Source organism: Lynx rufus, unplaced genomic scaffold, assembly GCF_022079265.1.
Source record: "Lynx rufus isolate CCGP_SWC_20201006 ecotype Redwood Valley unplaced genomic scaffold, mLynRuf1.p SCAF_7, whole genome shotgun sequence".
Taxonomy (NCBI): Eukaryota; Metazoa; Chordata; class Mammalia; order Carnivora; family Felidae; genus Lynx; species Lynx rufus.
The window spans coordinates 103792398-103811781 of record NW_025814889.1 but is presented as its reverse complement, the minus strand read 5'-3'; the positions used below and the strand labels follow the sequence as shown (position 1 = coordinate 103811781).

Sequence of the window (19384 nt, the reverse complement as noted above, 5' to 3'; positions counted from 1 at the left end):
TATGTTGGCAGTGGTGATTGAAGACCATATTGTCACAGAGACTCAGCTTTCTCTCAAGGTCAATTAGTTGAAATCTATAGGGAATTAAAATATAGTCCAAATAGAGAGCTATGGATGATAGCCTATAGATGAGCAGCTTAAATCAGCATTACCAGTGGCATAGGACAAATTGAGAAACCTCGTGTTTTCTACTTAGGTTAAAAAGAAAAGAACCTCAGATTTTATTGCACTGGTTTAAAATATGTATTTGTCAAACTAACAACATACTTCATATTCAAATAAAATTTTGTTAAGAATCTTTCTGGTAAAATATCTTAATGAAACTTTCCAAGTTTTAGAAAATGTTGACAGTGAATTTTTAATTTATAAATTTCAATCGCCATTAATTGTTCTAACACTTACATGTACTTCTTCAATGATATCCTATTACTTATCCACAACATTTCCTATAATGATCTCAAAGGTGTCTTAAGTTTTGTCTTTTCCTATTGTTTTTGTTTTAGGCTTTAAAAAGTATTCTTTCAGATCCTTCTTCATTGTTTTATCAAATCACCAACAATTTTTCTTTGGTCCCTAATATAAATTTAAACAATTATCCTAATCAATCCTTGAAAAGTTAAAAATATAACTACCATATGATCTAGCAAGTCTACTTCTAGGAATGTCCAAAGGAGATGAAAACACTAACTCAAAAAGGCATCTGCACCCCTATGTTCATGGCAGCATTATTTATAATAGCCAAGACATGGAAACAACCTAAATGCCCAGCACAGGGTGAATGGGTAAAGAAGTTGTGGCATGCATATATATATATATCCATAAAAAACAGGAAATTCTACCATTTGTAACAACATGGATGGGTTGGCAGGCATTATGCTAAGTGAAATAAGTCAGAGAAAGAAAAATAGTATATGATCTCACTTATATGTGGAATCTAAAAAACAAACAAACACGAATCCATAGAGAAAGAGATCAGATTTGTGGTCACCAGGGACAAAGGGTGGAGGGGAGGGAGAATTGGAGGAAGGTGGTCAAAAGATGCAAACTTCCGGGGCGCCTGGGTGGCGCAGTCGGTTAAGCGTCCGACTTCAGCCAGGTCACGATCTCGCGGTCCATGAGTTCGAGCCCCGCGTCAGGCTCTGGGCTGATGGCTCAGAGCCTGGAGCCTGTTTCCGATTCTGTGTCTCCCTCTCTCTCTGCCCCTCCCCCGTTCATGCTCTGTCTCTCTCTGTCCCAAAAATAAATAAACGTTGAAAAAAAAAATTTAAAAAAAAAAAAAAAAAAAAAGATGCAAACTTCCAGTAATAAGATAAATAAGTACTAGGGACCTAACGTACAACACAATAACTATGGCTAACACTGCTATATGGTATATTTGAAAGCTGTTAAGAAGATAGATCCTAAGAGTTCTCATAACAAGGAGAATATTTTTTTCTTTTTGTTGTATTTATATGAAATATATATATACAATTTTATTGTATCTATATGAAAATATATATATTGTGGTAATTATTTCATAATATCTGCAAATCAAACCATCATGCTGTAGACCTTCAACTTATACAGTGAGCCATGTCCATTATTTCTCAATAAACTTGTAAAAAATGTTAAAAAAATATTATCCTAACCAATAGCTGGTACTATACAGCTGACTCTAAAACCTCACCCTATAAGGTAAACATACCACTTGAATAAGTGGTGTAATATAGTTCTTATTTAATTAGAAAAACAATCAGTAAGTGATAGCTAAGTACTTTCTCAGTATATTTTCTCATATCTGTAAAGATAAATAGGTTTAATAGGAGCTTAGCTATTTAAAGGGCAGCTCTTTGGAGGCATCCCTTCCTTTTTCATCCCAGTATGTCCAGTGTCTACAACAGTGCCTGGCACTTGATAGGTGCCTGACTGATCCTTCTTTTACTCAAACAAGATAAAATGGACTTCCAAATAGATAAGGAAAAGCAACATTCTTCCTGACATAAAAGAGCTGTGAGAAGATTCCCAAGGAGGCAAGAGGTGTATTTTCATTATTATGAAGTCTTTCGACATTAGCACTTTTGAAAACAAAATTCTTGACAGATGTTTTTTCTTGTCTACCACATATCTTAGATTCTAGCCATGGGCATAAGATTAGCTACTTCGGGCAAGAGGGCAGACGGAGTAGATAGAGAAGCTGAAGAAATTGCTGACAGCTGTTTGAAGAGGTGGACACAGACTCTCAGTGAGAATTTAATGAAGAGGACACAGATGACATAATATCTAAAAAGAAGCACTTCTAGACTGAACTATTATTAGCTAGCAAGGCAAGTTAGCACTGAAGTTCTTCAGTTAAGGGTTAGAAGGGAACCACAGAAAACTAAATTTGGAAGAATACTACATCTACTTTAACAAATATGATTTATGAAGAGGTGTTCTATAAAGGTTCTGATGAATCCAAACTAATTATGTTTACCTCTAACAAAGTAAGAGCTCTGACTAAGGTGGATACTACTGACTAATTCTAAGACAGGACATTTGGTTGTGGAGGAGAAACAGTGAGGATTCTATAAAAAATGGAAGTATTCTTCTCTGAGGCATTATGGCATAGAGCAAAAAAAGTAAAAGAATTCTGTTTAATGACGTCAAAAAAGGATATTTGGCAGGGGGCAGGGTTGCTCAACCAGGCCCCTTGTGAGTCTAGAATGCTGAGGGGTCAGCTTTGAGTGCTGGTTGGAATTGGATATTTTATGTGTGATGTGATCACTTAAACCTTTAGCTCGACAGAATCTTACTTTGACAACTGAATCTGATCATGCAGGTCCTTTGAGGAAAACGTATTTTTATAAAACTATTTTAATTCTGTCAGTGGGAACTTGGCAATTAGTTTATATGAAGTAAAACAAGGTTACCTATGATTCCAAAATGCTGAATATGATTAGAGTAGAAATAGTCCTGGATTCCACTGTTTTAATCATGCTGAGTACTATTCATGATCAATGAGAATGTCAGAGCCTTGGCCCCATCCAGGCTTGTGGTTCATGGGGACTGATTCCTCTGTAATAGATTTGGGATTTTGAAATAAAATGCATTTTTGTTCTTTGCCTCCATTCATATTCTTTGCCTGAACAAACTGGTTATCTCTGGGGCACTCGATCAGTTGCTGGAGTCCCTGGTAATACTGACATTTTGCTATGCTACCCTCAGAATGCATAAAGCAAGTTTTGTGCTAGCCTACAAATGGCATTTCCAAGCATCAGAGGAGTGCCTGAAAGCATGCACAGTTGGCTACCCATTGGTTAGGGCTGAAGTACAGATTCCATGAAATGTGCCACTCTGTGTATGCCCCAGAGGCACAGAATGGAAAATTTCATCGTCTTGGTCTTTACAGATTGCCACCTGCAGTAGTCGAAATGAGCTTGTGTGAAGTGTGGACCCAGACTCCATCTGTCAGATGGAGAACTCAGCTTTGTATCATGGTAATAATAACACAAGATGCATGTGCAGAAATCTAGGTGAAAACCTATTTTACTATCAAAGCTAACACAACATGAGAACACAGCAAATTCTCAGGACATGCACATTACGAGTCAATGTGCATTTTGATAAGGTTAACTTTACCATATCAATAGCATGCAAATTATAGAGGATATATTGTACCTAGAAAGCATAGGGCTTTTTTTCCTTTGGCTTTGGAAAAAATAGCACATTAAACAATAAAATGCTCAGTATAATACATTTAAAAATATAGAGCACACCAGCTGACAAGATGAAAACAATCACAACAGAACTCTGCACCACCATAGTAACTTACTGGATGACAAAAATCTCCTTGCGTCTAAAGAAAAATGAAGAATATCTGAAAGTAAACATTCATTGTTTATTTAGTACACGAACACACTGCATTAGTTTTTGCTGCCACCAGCACATGAGCATTAACTGTCTTGAGCTTCATTCCACTTCAGGACATCTCTTGTCCTGAATTCACATGGTCAGACATTTCTTATCTGGATTCATGTATTTTTGCCATTGTTTGCAAAATGGTTTCAGATAGAAGAAAAATTAATGACCAGAGTCTGTCAAAGAACTGATGGCAATTAAAATGCTAACAATTTTACATAGAGTTTCATATATCAGTCAGATATTATGTATTCTTATTGAAGGACAGTAAGACTTGGACTATTAAAGAATTTTTAGCTTCTGCAAGTTTGAACCTAGACTAAAATGCCATCACTCCTTTGCCCCTTATCACTAACGGACAAATAATTTGAAAGAAGCAGGTCTTCCCTTAGAATCATTTCTCTGCATAGGAAAACTGCATGAAGAAGGATACCATGGGGCCTTGTTTTTTTGATAGGGGTAATATTAATCTCATCTAGTACGCTTCAGAGTTCACACACACACACACACACACACACACACACACACACACACACAGGCGTACCTTGATAACCTCCAAATCAAACAAACCCAGGCTAGCATCATGGCTCTCTTATTTACTAGATCTATGACTTTGGACAGTTACTTAAATTCGCTAAATATCTTTTGTTTCGGGGCGCCTGGGTGGCTTGGTCAGTTAGGCGTCCGACTTCGGCTCAGGTCATGATCTCACAGTCCGTGAGTTCGAGCCCCGTGTCGGGCTCTGTGCTGACAGCTCAGAGCCTGGAGCCTGTTTCAGATTCTGTGTCTCCCTCTCTCTCTGCCCCTCCCCTGTTCATGCTCTGTCTCTGTCTCAAAAATAAAATAAACGTTAAATATCTTTTGCTTTTCATTTGTAAAATGGGATTAAAAGTACCCACCACAAAGGAAAGAGTTAAGTGAGATCATTACACACAGAATTTAACACATAGGAATTGCTCATAAACAGTAGCCATTATTATGTTAGCAAACCCTCTATGTGAAAGTATGCTGAAGTGATAATTTGTATAAAGATTGTAAATAACAGTAACAATTCCAAATGTATTCTGATTTACAGTTTACAAAGCACATTCATAGAATTCTTTTAAATGGTAAGCTTCCTGAAGACGTATACATTTAACAAAAATTCAACGCATACTTTTAAAGTTATGGAAGAAAGAAAGATACTCTTAAAGTAGCAATTCAGGGGCGCCTCGGTGGCGCAGTCGGTTAAGCGTCCGACTTCAGCCAGGTCACGATCTCACGGTCCGTGAGTTCGAGCCCCGCGTCAGGCTCTGGGCTGATGGCTCGGAGCCTGGAGCCTGTTTCCGATTCTGTGTCTCCCTCTCTCTCTGCCCCTCCCCCGTTCATGCTCTGTCTCTCTCTGTCCCAAAAATAAATAAAAAAAACGTTGAAAAAAAAATTAAAAAAAAAAAAGTAGCAATTCAGTTGTTTGCTTTATTTTGTTACAATTTTAATTCCACTCATGATTGGGCCTTGAGTCTAATTAATGCACCATTACATTCACTCAAGTAAAACAGGCAAGATAATTAATATGGAATGATGCACACAATTGGGGGGGAACAGTTGAGGCTTGGAAGAAATTGAGTGTCAATAAAATACTTGTGAACATTCTGGTAGGTTGTTTAATTTTAAGTGTTATAACCCTCTTGGAAAAGGAGTTTGTATTGCAGTGAAATTAGTTAAAGTCACAGGACCAGCTGGTCTCTGCAATCTTGAAGATTCAGGTCTGCTTCACCTGAATGTTTGCTGATCTTGCCAATATCTCCTCCGAGAAACTTTTCTCACCTTCACGGGCTAAATGGTTGTGTTTCAAAGGAGCCATCACAAAATGTTTTGTTCATTTGCTTACAAATAACAAACCCCGAGGGTCATTTTCTAATCTGGTAAATATGGAATAGATGAGCCCAAAATATTAGATACTCTTCCTAAGAAATACATCTAGCATCGTCTCAACTTAAATATAAAATGTGCATGAGGAAATGATATAATTATCATTCCAAATAGGAATTTAAAACATTATCTTGGCCTATCCTGAATGTTCTCATGGAGTTACAGAGTACTAAATCATTTTTTGAGTTTCATTTTCCTTCACAAAGAAAAAGTATAATGTGCCAGAATTCTTCTTCAGATTCTTTGTGCAACAATGTAGAATATAACTAAATAATGAGAGTTTGCACATACAAAAATTACAGGATGAATCTCAACATATAAATACATATGCAGGCATGTATCATAAAATAAATACATATGCAGGCATGTGTCATAAAATAAATACTTTCTTAACTACAAAAAAGTCCTTGACAAGATTTAGTACAAGCATCATAATGACCTTTTGTCAACTAGATAATCCCTAAAATTAATATTTTGATTAGATATTCTTCTTTTATCATTTCTCTTATGGACATGTCAAGACATATGACACTGAGGAAAACTGCTTGTCCAGCCAGCTAGAAGAGAGTGGGCAGGTTGGAGGGGAAAGACCATGTCTAAGCCAAAAGTAGAAACAGCATATGTTAGCTGGGTAGATTTAAAGGAAATCATCTAAGTTCTTTGCTGCAAATAACACAGACATATGACATAAGTTATTCAACAATTTACAAATGAACTCAAACGCTCTGATTCTTTAGTCTCAGAATATACTGTCTCTTTGGCTCTACTCTCATGACCTGTATGACTTTGAATAGATTTAGATCTTCCAGCACCTCAAAGACAAGTGAAGAGCTTTAGAGCTTCACAGAAGGACGGTCCCTTGTATATGTACACATGACTAATTATGGATTTGTTAGTTACCATTTTTTTAGACTTCATATCGAATGTATTAGTGATCTTATTAAATGAAAAACCTTCAATAAATAGTAAAGCTGGAGACAGATCTCTGTAATGAAGAGTTAATACTCAAACAACTTGCTAGCTATTTTAATAAATTTCTGCAATAAATCAAGCAAAGGATATTATCATGTGCCATTGAAATTACAAATAAGAATGTTTTATAGTCAGTAATGCTAGAATCGTAACAAAAAATGAGAAAGGAAAAAGCACAGAAACTAAAGTTTCCAACTATGCTATTACTGGGGGCAATATATGAATTTTCTATGTGCAAAAGTAAATAAAAATTATTTGAAATATACTTGAAAGACACTTCTACATCAATTTACAAATAAAGCCACATATATGTAAATAAACATGGGAACAGGAAAACAAATAATTAGGAGTCAAGGTTAAGTAAGGTGGCCCTAATTTATAAAAACCCAATAATAAACAATCTATGCAGTCCTTATCCACCTTTCCCTTTAGCTGCCATGACAAACACTGTTAAGAAAAAAAAAAAATCCTACAGCGTTTAGATAATAGCTGTGTTCAGAAGTGCAGGAAAGGGCAAGCTGTAAAAACACACAGAGCTTAGGGGATCTAACCTCACCATAGCCTGCCTAGAATGGTAACCTTCTTCATCAAGAATACTTTAATACTGACTGACTTTTTTCACTTTATTATGTCATATCTCCTAAAGATCTACATCCTAAGGACTATTGGGAGATCAATGAAGATTCTTTTAAAAAAAGGCCCTAGAAGTGTTTAGATACTTAGAAGTTCACATTTATTAGGAACAGACTCAACTAAATTGTTTAAACAACTAAAATTAATTGCACTGAGAGAGTTGATGTTTTATCCCTGGTACTTTTGGGTGTAGAAGAGAATGAGGTCTGTAGAGGGGGCACAAAAATTTGAGAAAGTGGTACAGAAAGGGAGTTGGGGAAATACTATAGAAATTCAGTTGGCTCCAGAGGGAAAGGAGAAGAAATTTCTTTTTACCATGAAGGATGACCCTTTTAGCACCGAGATATAGCCTAATACTGGAATGCTCTATTACTCCTATGATGTGGCTTAACTTTGGCAGATTACCCTGAGGACCTCTTATCTTTTATATGTAACATTTCTTATGTGGAAAACTATGTCCTAGGTAATATATAACCATCTTACACATGTTCTTTGGAGCACTATCCATTTTGTTGCATCCATAGATACAACCTTTATTAGAATATAAACAAAGGTAAATACCTAAATATAAAGAAGTGAGTTTTTCTCTTTAACAAATCAGATTGCCTTCTAATTTAGTGATAATACTGAATAGCTTTCATCTTGCAGTATTTGGAAGGGCCCTGCTTATCACATGGCACTTCCCACTATAGCACATATTAGATATTTTTAGACATGCTGGAAATATTCTTTCAAAGTCAATCTATTTGGTAAAGACCGGCTTTGCTAAATGACAACTATAAACAATTCCTTTCTGAGCTCAAAAACTTTGATGACATATTTCAACAGTTAATAATAATTTTTTAAAGTACAGAAGTGTTGTGCATATACTTTGGAACAACTATAATGTGCTTACATACATCACAAAATATTGGATCTAAACTTGTTATAATAACCTGATGACAGTTTTTATTAAGAATTTGATGAATTATCTTAATGGACACATTTTTCAAATGTGCCAACATTTAGAATATTTTTTAATGATTTTAAAAGGATTTAAAATACTCTAAAATTAAACACTTTAGTATTTCCAATACATACCGAAGGCACACTTTTCCTTCCAAAGGTAATTTTTACTTTGTATTTAATTTTTAAATACTAAGCGATTTAAAATATAAAGTGTTAATACACAAGTTGGACTTTTAATGTAATTTTACACTAAAAAAAAGAGCTATGAGAAAGGCTTTTATAAATATGATATAAATAGTATCAAGTAGTTACAAATTTATTTAAAACTGTGATTAAAAATATGGATACCTCCAGAAAACCCATAAAAAGAAATCATATGAAGTAAATTATTAAACATAATTTTAAAGGCTTAATGTGTAAAAATATTTGTTTCAGGGCAAAAAAAAAAAAAGAAAGAAAAAGAAAGCTTGGTTGAATATTATAGTCCAAGGTTCATATTGAACTCAAAGCATAAGGAAGATTAAGTGATTCTCCGAACACCAGTGAGAAGTGTGCAGAAGATGGAGGTCACCCTTTGAAAGAAGATCTCTATGACCTGTGTAAATAGGAGCCCCACAAACACTTCCAACAAGCATAGGTCAGAATAGGGTCATGGCTCCAGGCCCTCTGAACCACTGTTCGCCAAGAGGAGTGTGCTCACCGCGTTAATCTCTCGCCCTTCAGTTCCAGGTCTGCCACTGTGATGAGCTGATCCAGCTTGAATTTAGTGTCAATAATTTCTGCATCCCGAGGAGAATATGTGCCACCTTCTTTCTGCTTCTGTCGAATTCTAAAATAAGTATGGTAAAGTCCAAAAAGGAAGTATCATAGAAAGCATATAAACTTAGGTTTTGTTTTCTTTTTAAGATATTAGTCAAATAATTTCTTTGTTGGGGTCATTTCTCTGAATATGTTGCAAATTTATACCTACTCAACTTCTTTTTCTTGCTTTAATTCCATAAACCTATTCTACCATATTGCTTTAACATGTTGCTTTGGTGAAATTTCAAATTTTGATGAGCATTAGTTGATCAAGGCTTTGGTCGTTGGCAAATTTAAAATATAGAGCAAATGAAACCAATGCTGTGTGCTTGTTTTTCCTCTCTCTAGCTGTCTCACAGATTTGTCATAAAAAGAAAGTGTGCCAAAGTGGAAATAGCTCATTGCTATCATCACCAATACTAAAAGACAATGTCCCATTGTTTTTAATATGTGAAACATTTCTACATGCAGGAAAATGCATGGAAATATGTTTTGAATTGTCTCATTGGCTTTTTACACAAATATTGAAAGCATATATTGTTATCTTTACATTTAGAAAACTCAGATTCAAAAATAAAAGTCACATGAATCTGAGAATCTAATCAAGGCCCTATCATTTTACACCCTTTCCATGCTTATCCTTCTTTGACACAGTATGGTGTGTTACTAGTGATACTATTATATCTATCACATTTCAAACATTTTTTTATTATGTGTTATGTATTAAGGATGGTATAGAAAGTATAAAATATGGTTCTTATGCTCAAGAACATTACAATTTAGTTGAGAGGCAAGATCTAAGTGTAGAAAAAGCATAAAAAGAAAAAATCCAAATTACAATTCATATGACAACTATTAGTATTGTTAGGAAGTAAAAAAGTGAGATTTGATTTGAATGCTCCAGAATGAGAAGGAGGAGGAAGCACATTTCTGGTTGATGGAACAAAAGCAGAGTTCTATAAAAGCCTAAGGAATGTTCTGGTGAGAACAGACCTAGTTGGCCAAAGAGAAGTATGTTGGGAATTTGTAGAGAGTAAGTAAGAGGGGAGTATTTCTTGCCCACATAAGGAGTTCATCCTGTAAGGAAATGAAAAATCAGAGATTTTAGAGCAAGGAAACAATATGAATATGACCAAGGCATGTCCCTGAGGGGTATGCCTTGGCCATATTCATATTGGAAGGAAGATATCTTATACAAATTATATGTCTCTAAAACTAGAATAATGACTTTCTCTCACCATCTTCTGGCTGACTCTGAGAACAGTATGCAGTGTAAGAAAAAAATTTTTTTTTTCAAGAGTTCTACAAATTAGCCATCAAAATGATGATTTGACAGGTTCAAGGTGAAACAGATGATGGGCATTCAGAATACAGGACAACATTCTTCAGGTAAAATAAAAACAGGGCCTATTAAGCTACTTAGGAAATTAGTGTCATGGTTATTTTTGCAAATGTAAGGACCCTTTAACTCAGCAATCTAATTTATGGCTGGATTTTAGGACCATAACTAAGATTTCCCCTGAGGCCCTGCAAATGGCAAGGGAATTAGGAGGCTAATACTGAGAATTTAAAGGGGCCCTTGGAAAATGTAGCACAGACTCATTGGTAAAGTAAATAGGAAAAAGGGGCTCACCATGTAAGGAAGATGGACGTCTTTAAATGTCATGATCTCAAAAGAGATCATGTAAAAATGATCTCTTCTGTATAGTTTAAAAGTTAGATTTGATTAAAATATATTTCATTAAATCTATCATAGTTATAAATTATTTTTAAATATACAAAAGTCCTGGCACCTTCTGCTTTTTTTGTTATCACTTTATTGTCTCTTAGTTTTAAACCTGCCTTTCTTTGCCCTGCTTTGTGATATTGAAACTAGGCTCCACACCCTAATACATCCCCTTTGCCAGCCGGTGGGATGTTAAGCTTTGTCAATCGAGAATACTAGAGTGACCTTCAAGGCAAGAGGGACAGGAGATACTTCCCTGGTGTGTTCCAGGTCTGCATTATCATTATTCATTGTGGAAGCCCAGCAGCCCACCTCTGTGAGTGCTAGCTGCCTCCTAAGTGCAGACTCTTCCCATTGGTAAATGATTCCAAGTAGCTCAGCCACCCACGTCATCCAGCAAGAGTGAGTTGTTTCTACAGACCAATTCCAGCCTGTCTACTCTCCATCAATGATCGTTAGCTTCAGTAGAACAGCTCCAGCCCCTCCCTCTGTCATATTTCTCTGCCCACTGATAGGTGATAGGCTGTATGTGCCTGTGGTAGACATTCCATGTCAAACTTTGGAGTGAGACTTCTTCTAATTCTTAGTTCTTTTACTGTCCATTCTTCCTCAGCCTTGAGAGAGCAGCTGCTTTGTTGTACTTGCTATTTCTGGAGCCTTTAGAGTTCTTTTACCCTGTATGATAATTAACTACTTCTACAAGTTAACAATTTTTTTTATTAAATATTCCCCATTCTAGTAACTATTGGGGTTTCTGTCTCCTGATTGGACTATGACTGAATAATGTCCATAAGCATCTTAGGAATGAGAGTACAAATAAATCTTACCTTGCAAATGCAAAAATAGCTGTTCCAAGAAGAATGATTGAAAGGATGCACAAAGTGACTGAAAGAATAATTTCTACAGTTCTTTCTGAAAGTCCTTCACCTGAAGAGCAAGAAGTATAACATGATTATTAATTATAATTATGAAATATTATTTGGGTCTCAAAACACAGAAATATATTTTCTTGGAATGTTTCTCAAGAATGCTAACAAAGTATACAACTGTGTTTGTTCCACTTCTTCTCCCAGATCTTCTAAATCTTGGGCTCAGCCCTTGGACCTCTTCTTTTTTCTATCTAAACTTACTACCTCAGTGATCCAGCCCATTGCTGCCTCATGGTTTTAATTTTCATCTATATGATGATGACTACTTAATTACTATCTGTTGAACTCCAGACATGAATATGCAATTGCCAATATCCATCTTTAGAAATGTAATTAAAATTTCAAAATCAATATTCAAAGCTGAACTCCTATAATTCCTTCCTTTCAACTGCAATCTTTCTACCTCTTAGTTGATGGCAACCTCACTGATCTAGTTGCTCAGTCCAAAAACTTTGTAGTTATCCTTGACTCTTCCTCTCATAGAACATATCCACAATATCTGAGGAAATCTTGTTGCTTGTACCTTCAAAACACATACACTTTTCATTGAAAGAAATAAGGGGCTGGGGCGCTTGGGTGGCTCAGTTGGTTTAGCGTCTAACTTCAGCTCAGGCCATGATCTCATGGTTCGTGAGTTCAAGCCCTGCATCAGGCTCTGTGCTGACAGCTCAGAGCCTGGAGCCTGCTTTAGAGTCTGTGTCTCCCTCTCTTTCTGCTGCTCCCTCCACTGGCACTCTGTCTCACTCTATCAAAAAAAAAAAAAACATTAAAAGAAAAGAAATGAGGGGAAGTTGGAGAGGTAGTAATCCCAAAGTGTGGTTAGAAAACAAAAGGAATTTGGGACATCTAGTGGGGCAAGAAAGCTAAGAAGCTATCAAAGGCTAATGGTACAGAAAGAATGAAAGTTCATCTTGCAGAAGTTCCTACTGGCCAAAGAAGAAACCATTTAAATTTTATAATGAATAAAAGCTGAAATTGGTGGAAATAGATTCAATATATAAAAATCCACAAGTTCTAATATTATTCAATGAAAGAGAAATAAAAAATATACAAAAATCTTTTAACTTGTAAACACTGGTTATAGCTAGACTACCATTTCCATACTTTAAAATGAAAAATTAAGCATTTTCCCCCTAACTTTCTCAGATGGACTGTATTTTGTGAATTAAAAAAAAGTTATAGTTAAGGCAATAAGGCTCCTCTTTACAAGAGAGTTCAGTTTAATAAGTGTGGAAGGAATAATATAATTAGAAGTTAGTTTTTCACTCCTAATAAAATAATTGATTTAGGTAACAATCATAAATGTATCCTTAATGAGTAGGAGGAAGGTTGTTAGGGAACTGGATATGAACAGGATGCTGAACTATCCTCCTACAGACTATTTGCTAGTTATAACAAAGGGGAAAAATAACTTTCCAATGAAGGATCATGTTGTCACTACAACTAAACTCACTGATCAATTCTAATGTCATTGAAATGAGACAACTAGATATTATACACCTCCTGAAGAGAGGTATTTGAATCTAGGCAGAAACACCTGCAAAATGTCCTTGCCAAAAATGTTAATTGTGAATATTCAAACTTTTAGATTTTATTTCTAATTTATAAGAAAGTAGAGGAAGGAGGAAAAAATTAAATCACACCAAGAGAAAGCAATCAGACAAATTCAGAATATGGGACCTCCTTTAGACCAATCTATCTGGTTGCCTTAATGTGTCTGTGACATGGGGGAAAAAAGAGGAAGAAGAAAGAGATTAAGAGACACAACAATAGAAAATAACGTATGAACCTCTTTTTGGATCCTGATTCAAACATAGTATGAGAAAAAAATCTGAGGATGATGTGAAAGTGCATATCATATTATATAATATCAAGGATTTATCATTTTTTTATTTAGCTGTGACAATATAATAGAAATATACTTATTAGGGAAACATAATAAATAGTGGAACATCATGTTTTCTGTAATTTACTTTAAAATACTAAAAATTAAAAAGCAAATGCATAAATTAAACAAATATGACAAAATGTTAAAAATTATTACATTCAAATAGTGAGTATTTGGGGGTTCATTATACTGTTCAAAACTTTGTGTAGCTGTATTCATCTCTCATCCCCTTTGCTGCTTGTATTCTGAGCCAGATCAGCATCTTGTTTTGCATACATCATTGTATAGACACCTAACAAGCCTTCTTGTATCCATCCTTGTTCTCTTCCCATCTATTTTCAATATAGCAGGAATAGTAGTCCTTTTAAACATTACCTTTCTACCTAAAATCCTCCTCATCTCTCACAAGGAAAAGCCACAGTCCTTCCAGTGGCCTCTGTGATCTGGTCCTTCCTTCATTAACTCCCTGATTCCCTGTTATCATCCTGACTTCCACTTCCATCTCCACCTTAACTCCACTGAAGCCTAACTGGTCTACTTACTGTTCTTGGAACATACCAGGTCAGAGGGTTTTTGCACCAGCTTACTCCTGTGCTTGGAAAGATATTTCCCTTGCATATCTGAGTACCCATTCATAAGCTTCAGAGGTTTGCTCAAATATCACCATCTCAAAGAAGCCTACACTGACTGCTTCCTTTGTACTGAATGGATGTGTCCCCCAAAATTCATATGTTGAAGCCCTAACCTCTCAGTGTGACTGTACTTGGAGTAAGGAAGTAATTAACATTAAATGAGGCCATAAGGGTTGGGCCCTAATCCAATAAACCTAGTGTTCTTATAAGAAAGGACACCAGAAAGCTAGTTCTTTCCCTCTGTGTGCATGTACTGGAGAAAAGCCATATGAAAACAACAAGAAGGAGGCCTCCTGCCAGCCAGGAAGAGAGCTCCCACCACATAACAAATTGATTGGAACTCAGTTCTTAGATTTCTAGCGCCTGTGAGAAAGATATCTGTTGTTTAAGCCTATGGTATTTTGTTATGGTAGCCTAAGCAGACTAAGACATCATCATATTTAAAATGGAAACTTACAACTTCCTCACTTCAGCCTTTCCCCTTCTATATCCTCTGTACTCTGTTCTACTTTTTCTTTTCTCCATTGCCCTCATCACACTTTAATATATCTTATAATACATTTATTTATTATCCTCATGGTTCATTATCTGTCCATAATGTAAAGTTCCCTAAGGACAGGAGTCTTTGTTTTATTCAAAACTGTATTCCAAGTTCTGAGACTAGTACCAGATACATAGTAAATGCTCAATAAATACTTGATAAATTTACTTATGAATATAAATATTGGTTTTGAAATAGATACTGAAAATTTTCAGTTTGAAGATCAGCATTGAACCAAATAAGAACATACAAGGTATTTATCATTTACTTTTAAGTAATTATTAATTATAATTATAACCAACTTTAAGTTATATGAGTTATAATTTATAATTTTACTGTAAAAAATATTAAAGTTAAGTGACAAAATAAAATAGGTTAGCTATCTGTATAGTATGCAAGGATTAGTGTTTCACCTTTTCTTCCCTGGACTGGTGCTTATAAAATGTTAACAACAGGAAAGGGTTCCTGTGGCTATTTTGCATGGTGGATTCGAATGAACACTGAATCTTAAAAACAGTTACCAGAGTTTCATGGTCATCTAGCATCTCCAGCTAAGTTTAGGAGACTGTAAAGCAGCATGTAGCTCATAAAGTATTTTAGATACCTCTTTTTAATATATTAACATATGAATGGCTTGTTTTTATGAATTTTCACATTCTGACTCTAATTGAATATGCTTGGGAAAGGAAACATATGAAGATGAACAAAGAATAATCTGTATCAGGTAATACTGAATCACTGGTCCTCAGAACCCAGTGGGGGAAAAAAATGATTTCATAGACCACAAAGAAGTGTTTGAGATTGGATTACCATTTCAAAGCGCTAGCCAAGTGAAGTGAGAAAATGACATATAATGTATTAATAAACAATATGTAATCCTTTGGGCACACGTATTACAAATGTACTAGTAGGAAAGGACAAAGTGTACCATGGCTGTCCAGTACAAACTCTGATTCACTGCTATGCATATACCTACAGAACATTACTGCACAAAATGAAGGCACGTCTCCAGATCCTTCCACAGAAAATTGAATTCTTCACGTGAAAATATAAACATGATTCTTTTTGTAATAAGCAGAAGTCATTTCCTGACTAGACTTAAAATCCTACAAAAGTTCACCTTAAATTGTTTTATCTGCATAATAAAATGTACTGCTGTAAGTAAGCAATCATAATTACAAATCACTATTTTTCATAAGTATTTTTGATTGAAATTATCATTATTTAAACTCAGCTGATAGATCTGACTTAAGCCAGTTTTATAACTCTGAGAAGAAGCTTGAATTACATGATTTTTAAAGCTCATAGGACATATCTTCCTCTTGATATAGAGGTATGTCATGTGAAAGATCTTAAAATTATTATTAATCTTAAAAGAAAATAAATTCTTAGAACTTAAGTATAAGGATCTCTTCTTCTCTTTTGAACAGTACTAATCATCCAAGATATTCAAGAACTGCACAATGTATTAAAAGTCACTCAATTTCATAATTGAAGAGATGTAAGTTAAAATACCCAAGACATATTATTTTCATGCATAAGTTTGGCAAAATATTAAAAGTAGATAATAAACAGTGGTTTCCAGGGTGTAGAGAAAAGTGATTTATTCCTTGTTTAAAAAAAACAAAAAGAATTTTTGTATATTTATGTGCAAAAATAAAGCATACTCATGTGTGAGTGCTAATCTCCAAAAGCTAACACAAGAAGATGAAAAGAAAACAGCTGGAAGTAATTAAAAATGTTGCAAAGAGAAAATGGTAAGGCAAGGACAGGAAGTCCGTGGGAACAGAAAAAGCTCCAAGAGTAACGCAATTGCAACCCAATTGGACACTTAGAGATTTCCAGACACTGTATACAGCGGTTACAAGCACAGCACTGGCTTGAGTCCAGCTGCCTGGGTCTAAAGGCTGGCACTGTCATGTCCGACCTCTGTAACCTTGGGCGGGCAAGTTGCTTAAAAACCCATTTTCAGATTTCTTACCAATCAATTGAGGATACCTATAAATAGGAAGTTATGTTAATAGTTTTGTGAAGAATATGTGGGGTTATGCATAAAAACCCTCATAAAAGCCTTGGCATATAAATACACAATTATCTTTATTAATAAACATTTTGTATTCATTCATCCATTCATTCATCTGATTTAATCTTCCAGTTAGCTTATGAGGGAGGTATTATTATTCTCATTTTGGAATGAAGATTTCAGAAGTTAATTTGTTAAGTAACAGACCCAAGGTCACATAAATTTAATATATCCCTATACTGCCCAAAATATGTCTGACTGACTGCAAGTTTATGAGGTTCAGCACCACATTACCAGTGCCTCGTTAACATCATAAACCTTTCTTCATTCCCCTGGTGTCTTGGGGACAAGTGATCCTTTTGCTGCAAAAAAAAAAAATACATAAAGACTCCCTATTTCTGTTTCTAAGTGAGCATATTGGAACTTCTCATTGTTAGCATAGTAATTAAATGAGAAGTATTATGACAAAAGAAAACAATCATAGAGTGCCTTTGCCATGGGGTTTAAGGTTTCATCTTGTTCAGCTTTAATGAAGCCCTGTAAGGTGCAGAAAGGAGTGTCTGCTTTTTAAATCAGAGGAATCTTCTATAATTAAACCTTGTAATCAAAACATTGCCTATGAGCAGTTTCCATAAACTGATGTGCCTAAAGAGGATTTTAAAAAAGAGTTTAAGAAGGATTGTTACTAATTTTGTTAATAAAAATGTTAATGCTCACTGCTGAGTGAAATCAAAATCAAGTAAGTTGTAGGTATTTCTTTAGGATTAAAATAATGGCATATGTCATTTCCCTTGTTTGTTCCTACAGGCCATAAAGATTTCCCTAAGTACAAACTCCTCTTCCACACATTCATCCTTATTCAGCAAAGCCCTGCTTGGCCCCTTCTCATTTGTACTTTTGTTAACCCTTTTCACTAAACTTAAACCTTTTAGTTCATCAGTCTGTGGTGATTCTTTTGCCCCTAATTTTAACTTCCAAATAATTGTATCTCTAAGAGGCGCAACCACTATCAAATATGACAGAAATGTTTACTCTGCACTAACTTAAAAAGACAGCCTTGTGAAGGCTTTTAAATCCCGAAGGATTTACTGATAGGTAACTTAGCCTGGAGATCACTGCCTGTGCTATGCTCAATACTGGTGAACAAATGTGTATCCACTGGTAGTTTGATGACCTAGATGGTACCTTCACTTCTTTCACTGAAGTCTGAGATCACATCCACACATAAGTCCTCAGCAGACTTGTTAAGAATGTTGGGAGCCTCGGGGCGCCTGGGTGGCGCAGTCGGTTAAGCGTCCGACTTCAGCCAGGTCACGATCTCGCGGTCCGTGAGTTCGAGCCCCGCGTCAGGCTCTGGGCTGATGGCTTGGAGCCTGGAGCCTGTTTCCGATTCTGTGTCTCCCTCTCTCTCTGCCCCTCCCCCGTTCATGCTCTGTCTCTCTCTGTCCCAAAAATAAATAAAAACGTTGAAGAATGTTGGGAGCCTCTAACCTGTTGTAAATGGTATCATCTATTCCAATCCATGGTATATTTGAGAGAAACAAGGACACAAACATCCTTTGTAATCTTATGATGACGGCAGGGTATTATACCAATGCATTTTACTATTTGCTTGCTCCCATTCTCACAGGCACAAAACTATTCTTGCCATTGACCACTGTAGGAATGGTCAAATTTATTTCCTTTTTGAGTCCTTCTACTATATCTTTCTTGGCAATGTTCTTTTTCCAAAAACTCTTATGACTCCATGGCCTTTTATTAGTGTCAAATCACGGACAAGATCCATTTCTGGAGGGTGCTCTTTGGTGCCTGACCCATCAGGGTTAATCTGATATCCACAGAACCCCAAGATCCAATAGCCAGATAAAATGTGAGGGCAGAAATTGATGGTAGTAAATCCATTAACCAGCCAAATGACTGGGCTACTTGTCTAGACATTGAGGAATTCTGCTCTAATGATACACTCCATACTTCAAATCTGAACATCTCCTTTCACCACAACTCAGTGTTGTACGCCTAGTCATCTTCTCCACTCCTGCTTGTTGCTCTTTTGCTAACTATAAATGACTATCTAGATAGTAGAACTCTATGTGTTCAACCCAGAATAAGCATAATATAAAGCCTAATACAAAGCCACTGTTTATCAGAAGAGAGTCCATGGGAGAAACTCTAAGGAGCAGCCTGTCCTTATGTCTTTGGTCTATAAATAATATATGAACTTTGTAAAATTTGAGCATAGATGCATGGAACACCCAATGGTTTTCTACCTTATACGTCCAATCTATGTTTCAGCAGTGCTTCCTTCGCTAACCTTGCCAGGCTCCTGTGCTCTGCCTTCTGTTCCATATCTTACATTCCCTTTTGACTCCTGCTGTTACCAAGGCACACAAACATTAGCACCTGGATGACTTAGGGAGGAGACAGTCATGATTTCAAAGAACCAGACAACTGATGGTATATTTCTGCTACCTTTTAGAATTAATGATTTTATTCCACTGCATTGG

The 19384-nt window shown here is 35.7% G+C and overlaps 1 protein-coding gene across 1 annotated transcript in view; it reads right to left on the bottom strand.

The window, feature by feature from the left end:
* PTPRQ (protein tyrosine phosphatase receptor type Q) overlaps positions 1-19384 on the bottom strand; it is a 201205-nt gene that overhangs the window by 36761 nt on the left and 145060 nt on the right. The window contains exons 34-35 of the mRNA XM_047067212.1: positions 11695-11794; positions 9041-9169 (exon numbers count right to left, since the gene is read on the bottom strand). Of these exons, the coding sequence (XP_046923168.1) occupies positions 9041-9169; positions 11695-11794 (229 nt within the window). The remainder of the gene's footprint in view (positions 1-9040; positions 9170-11694; positions 11795-19384) is intronic.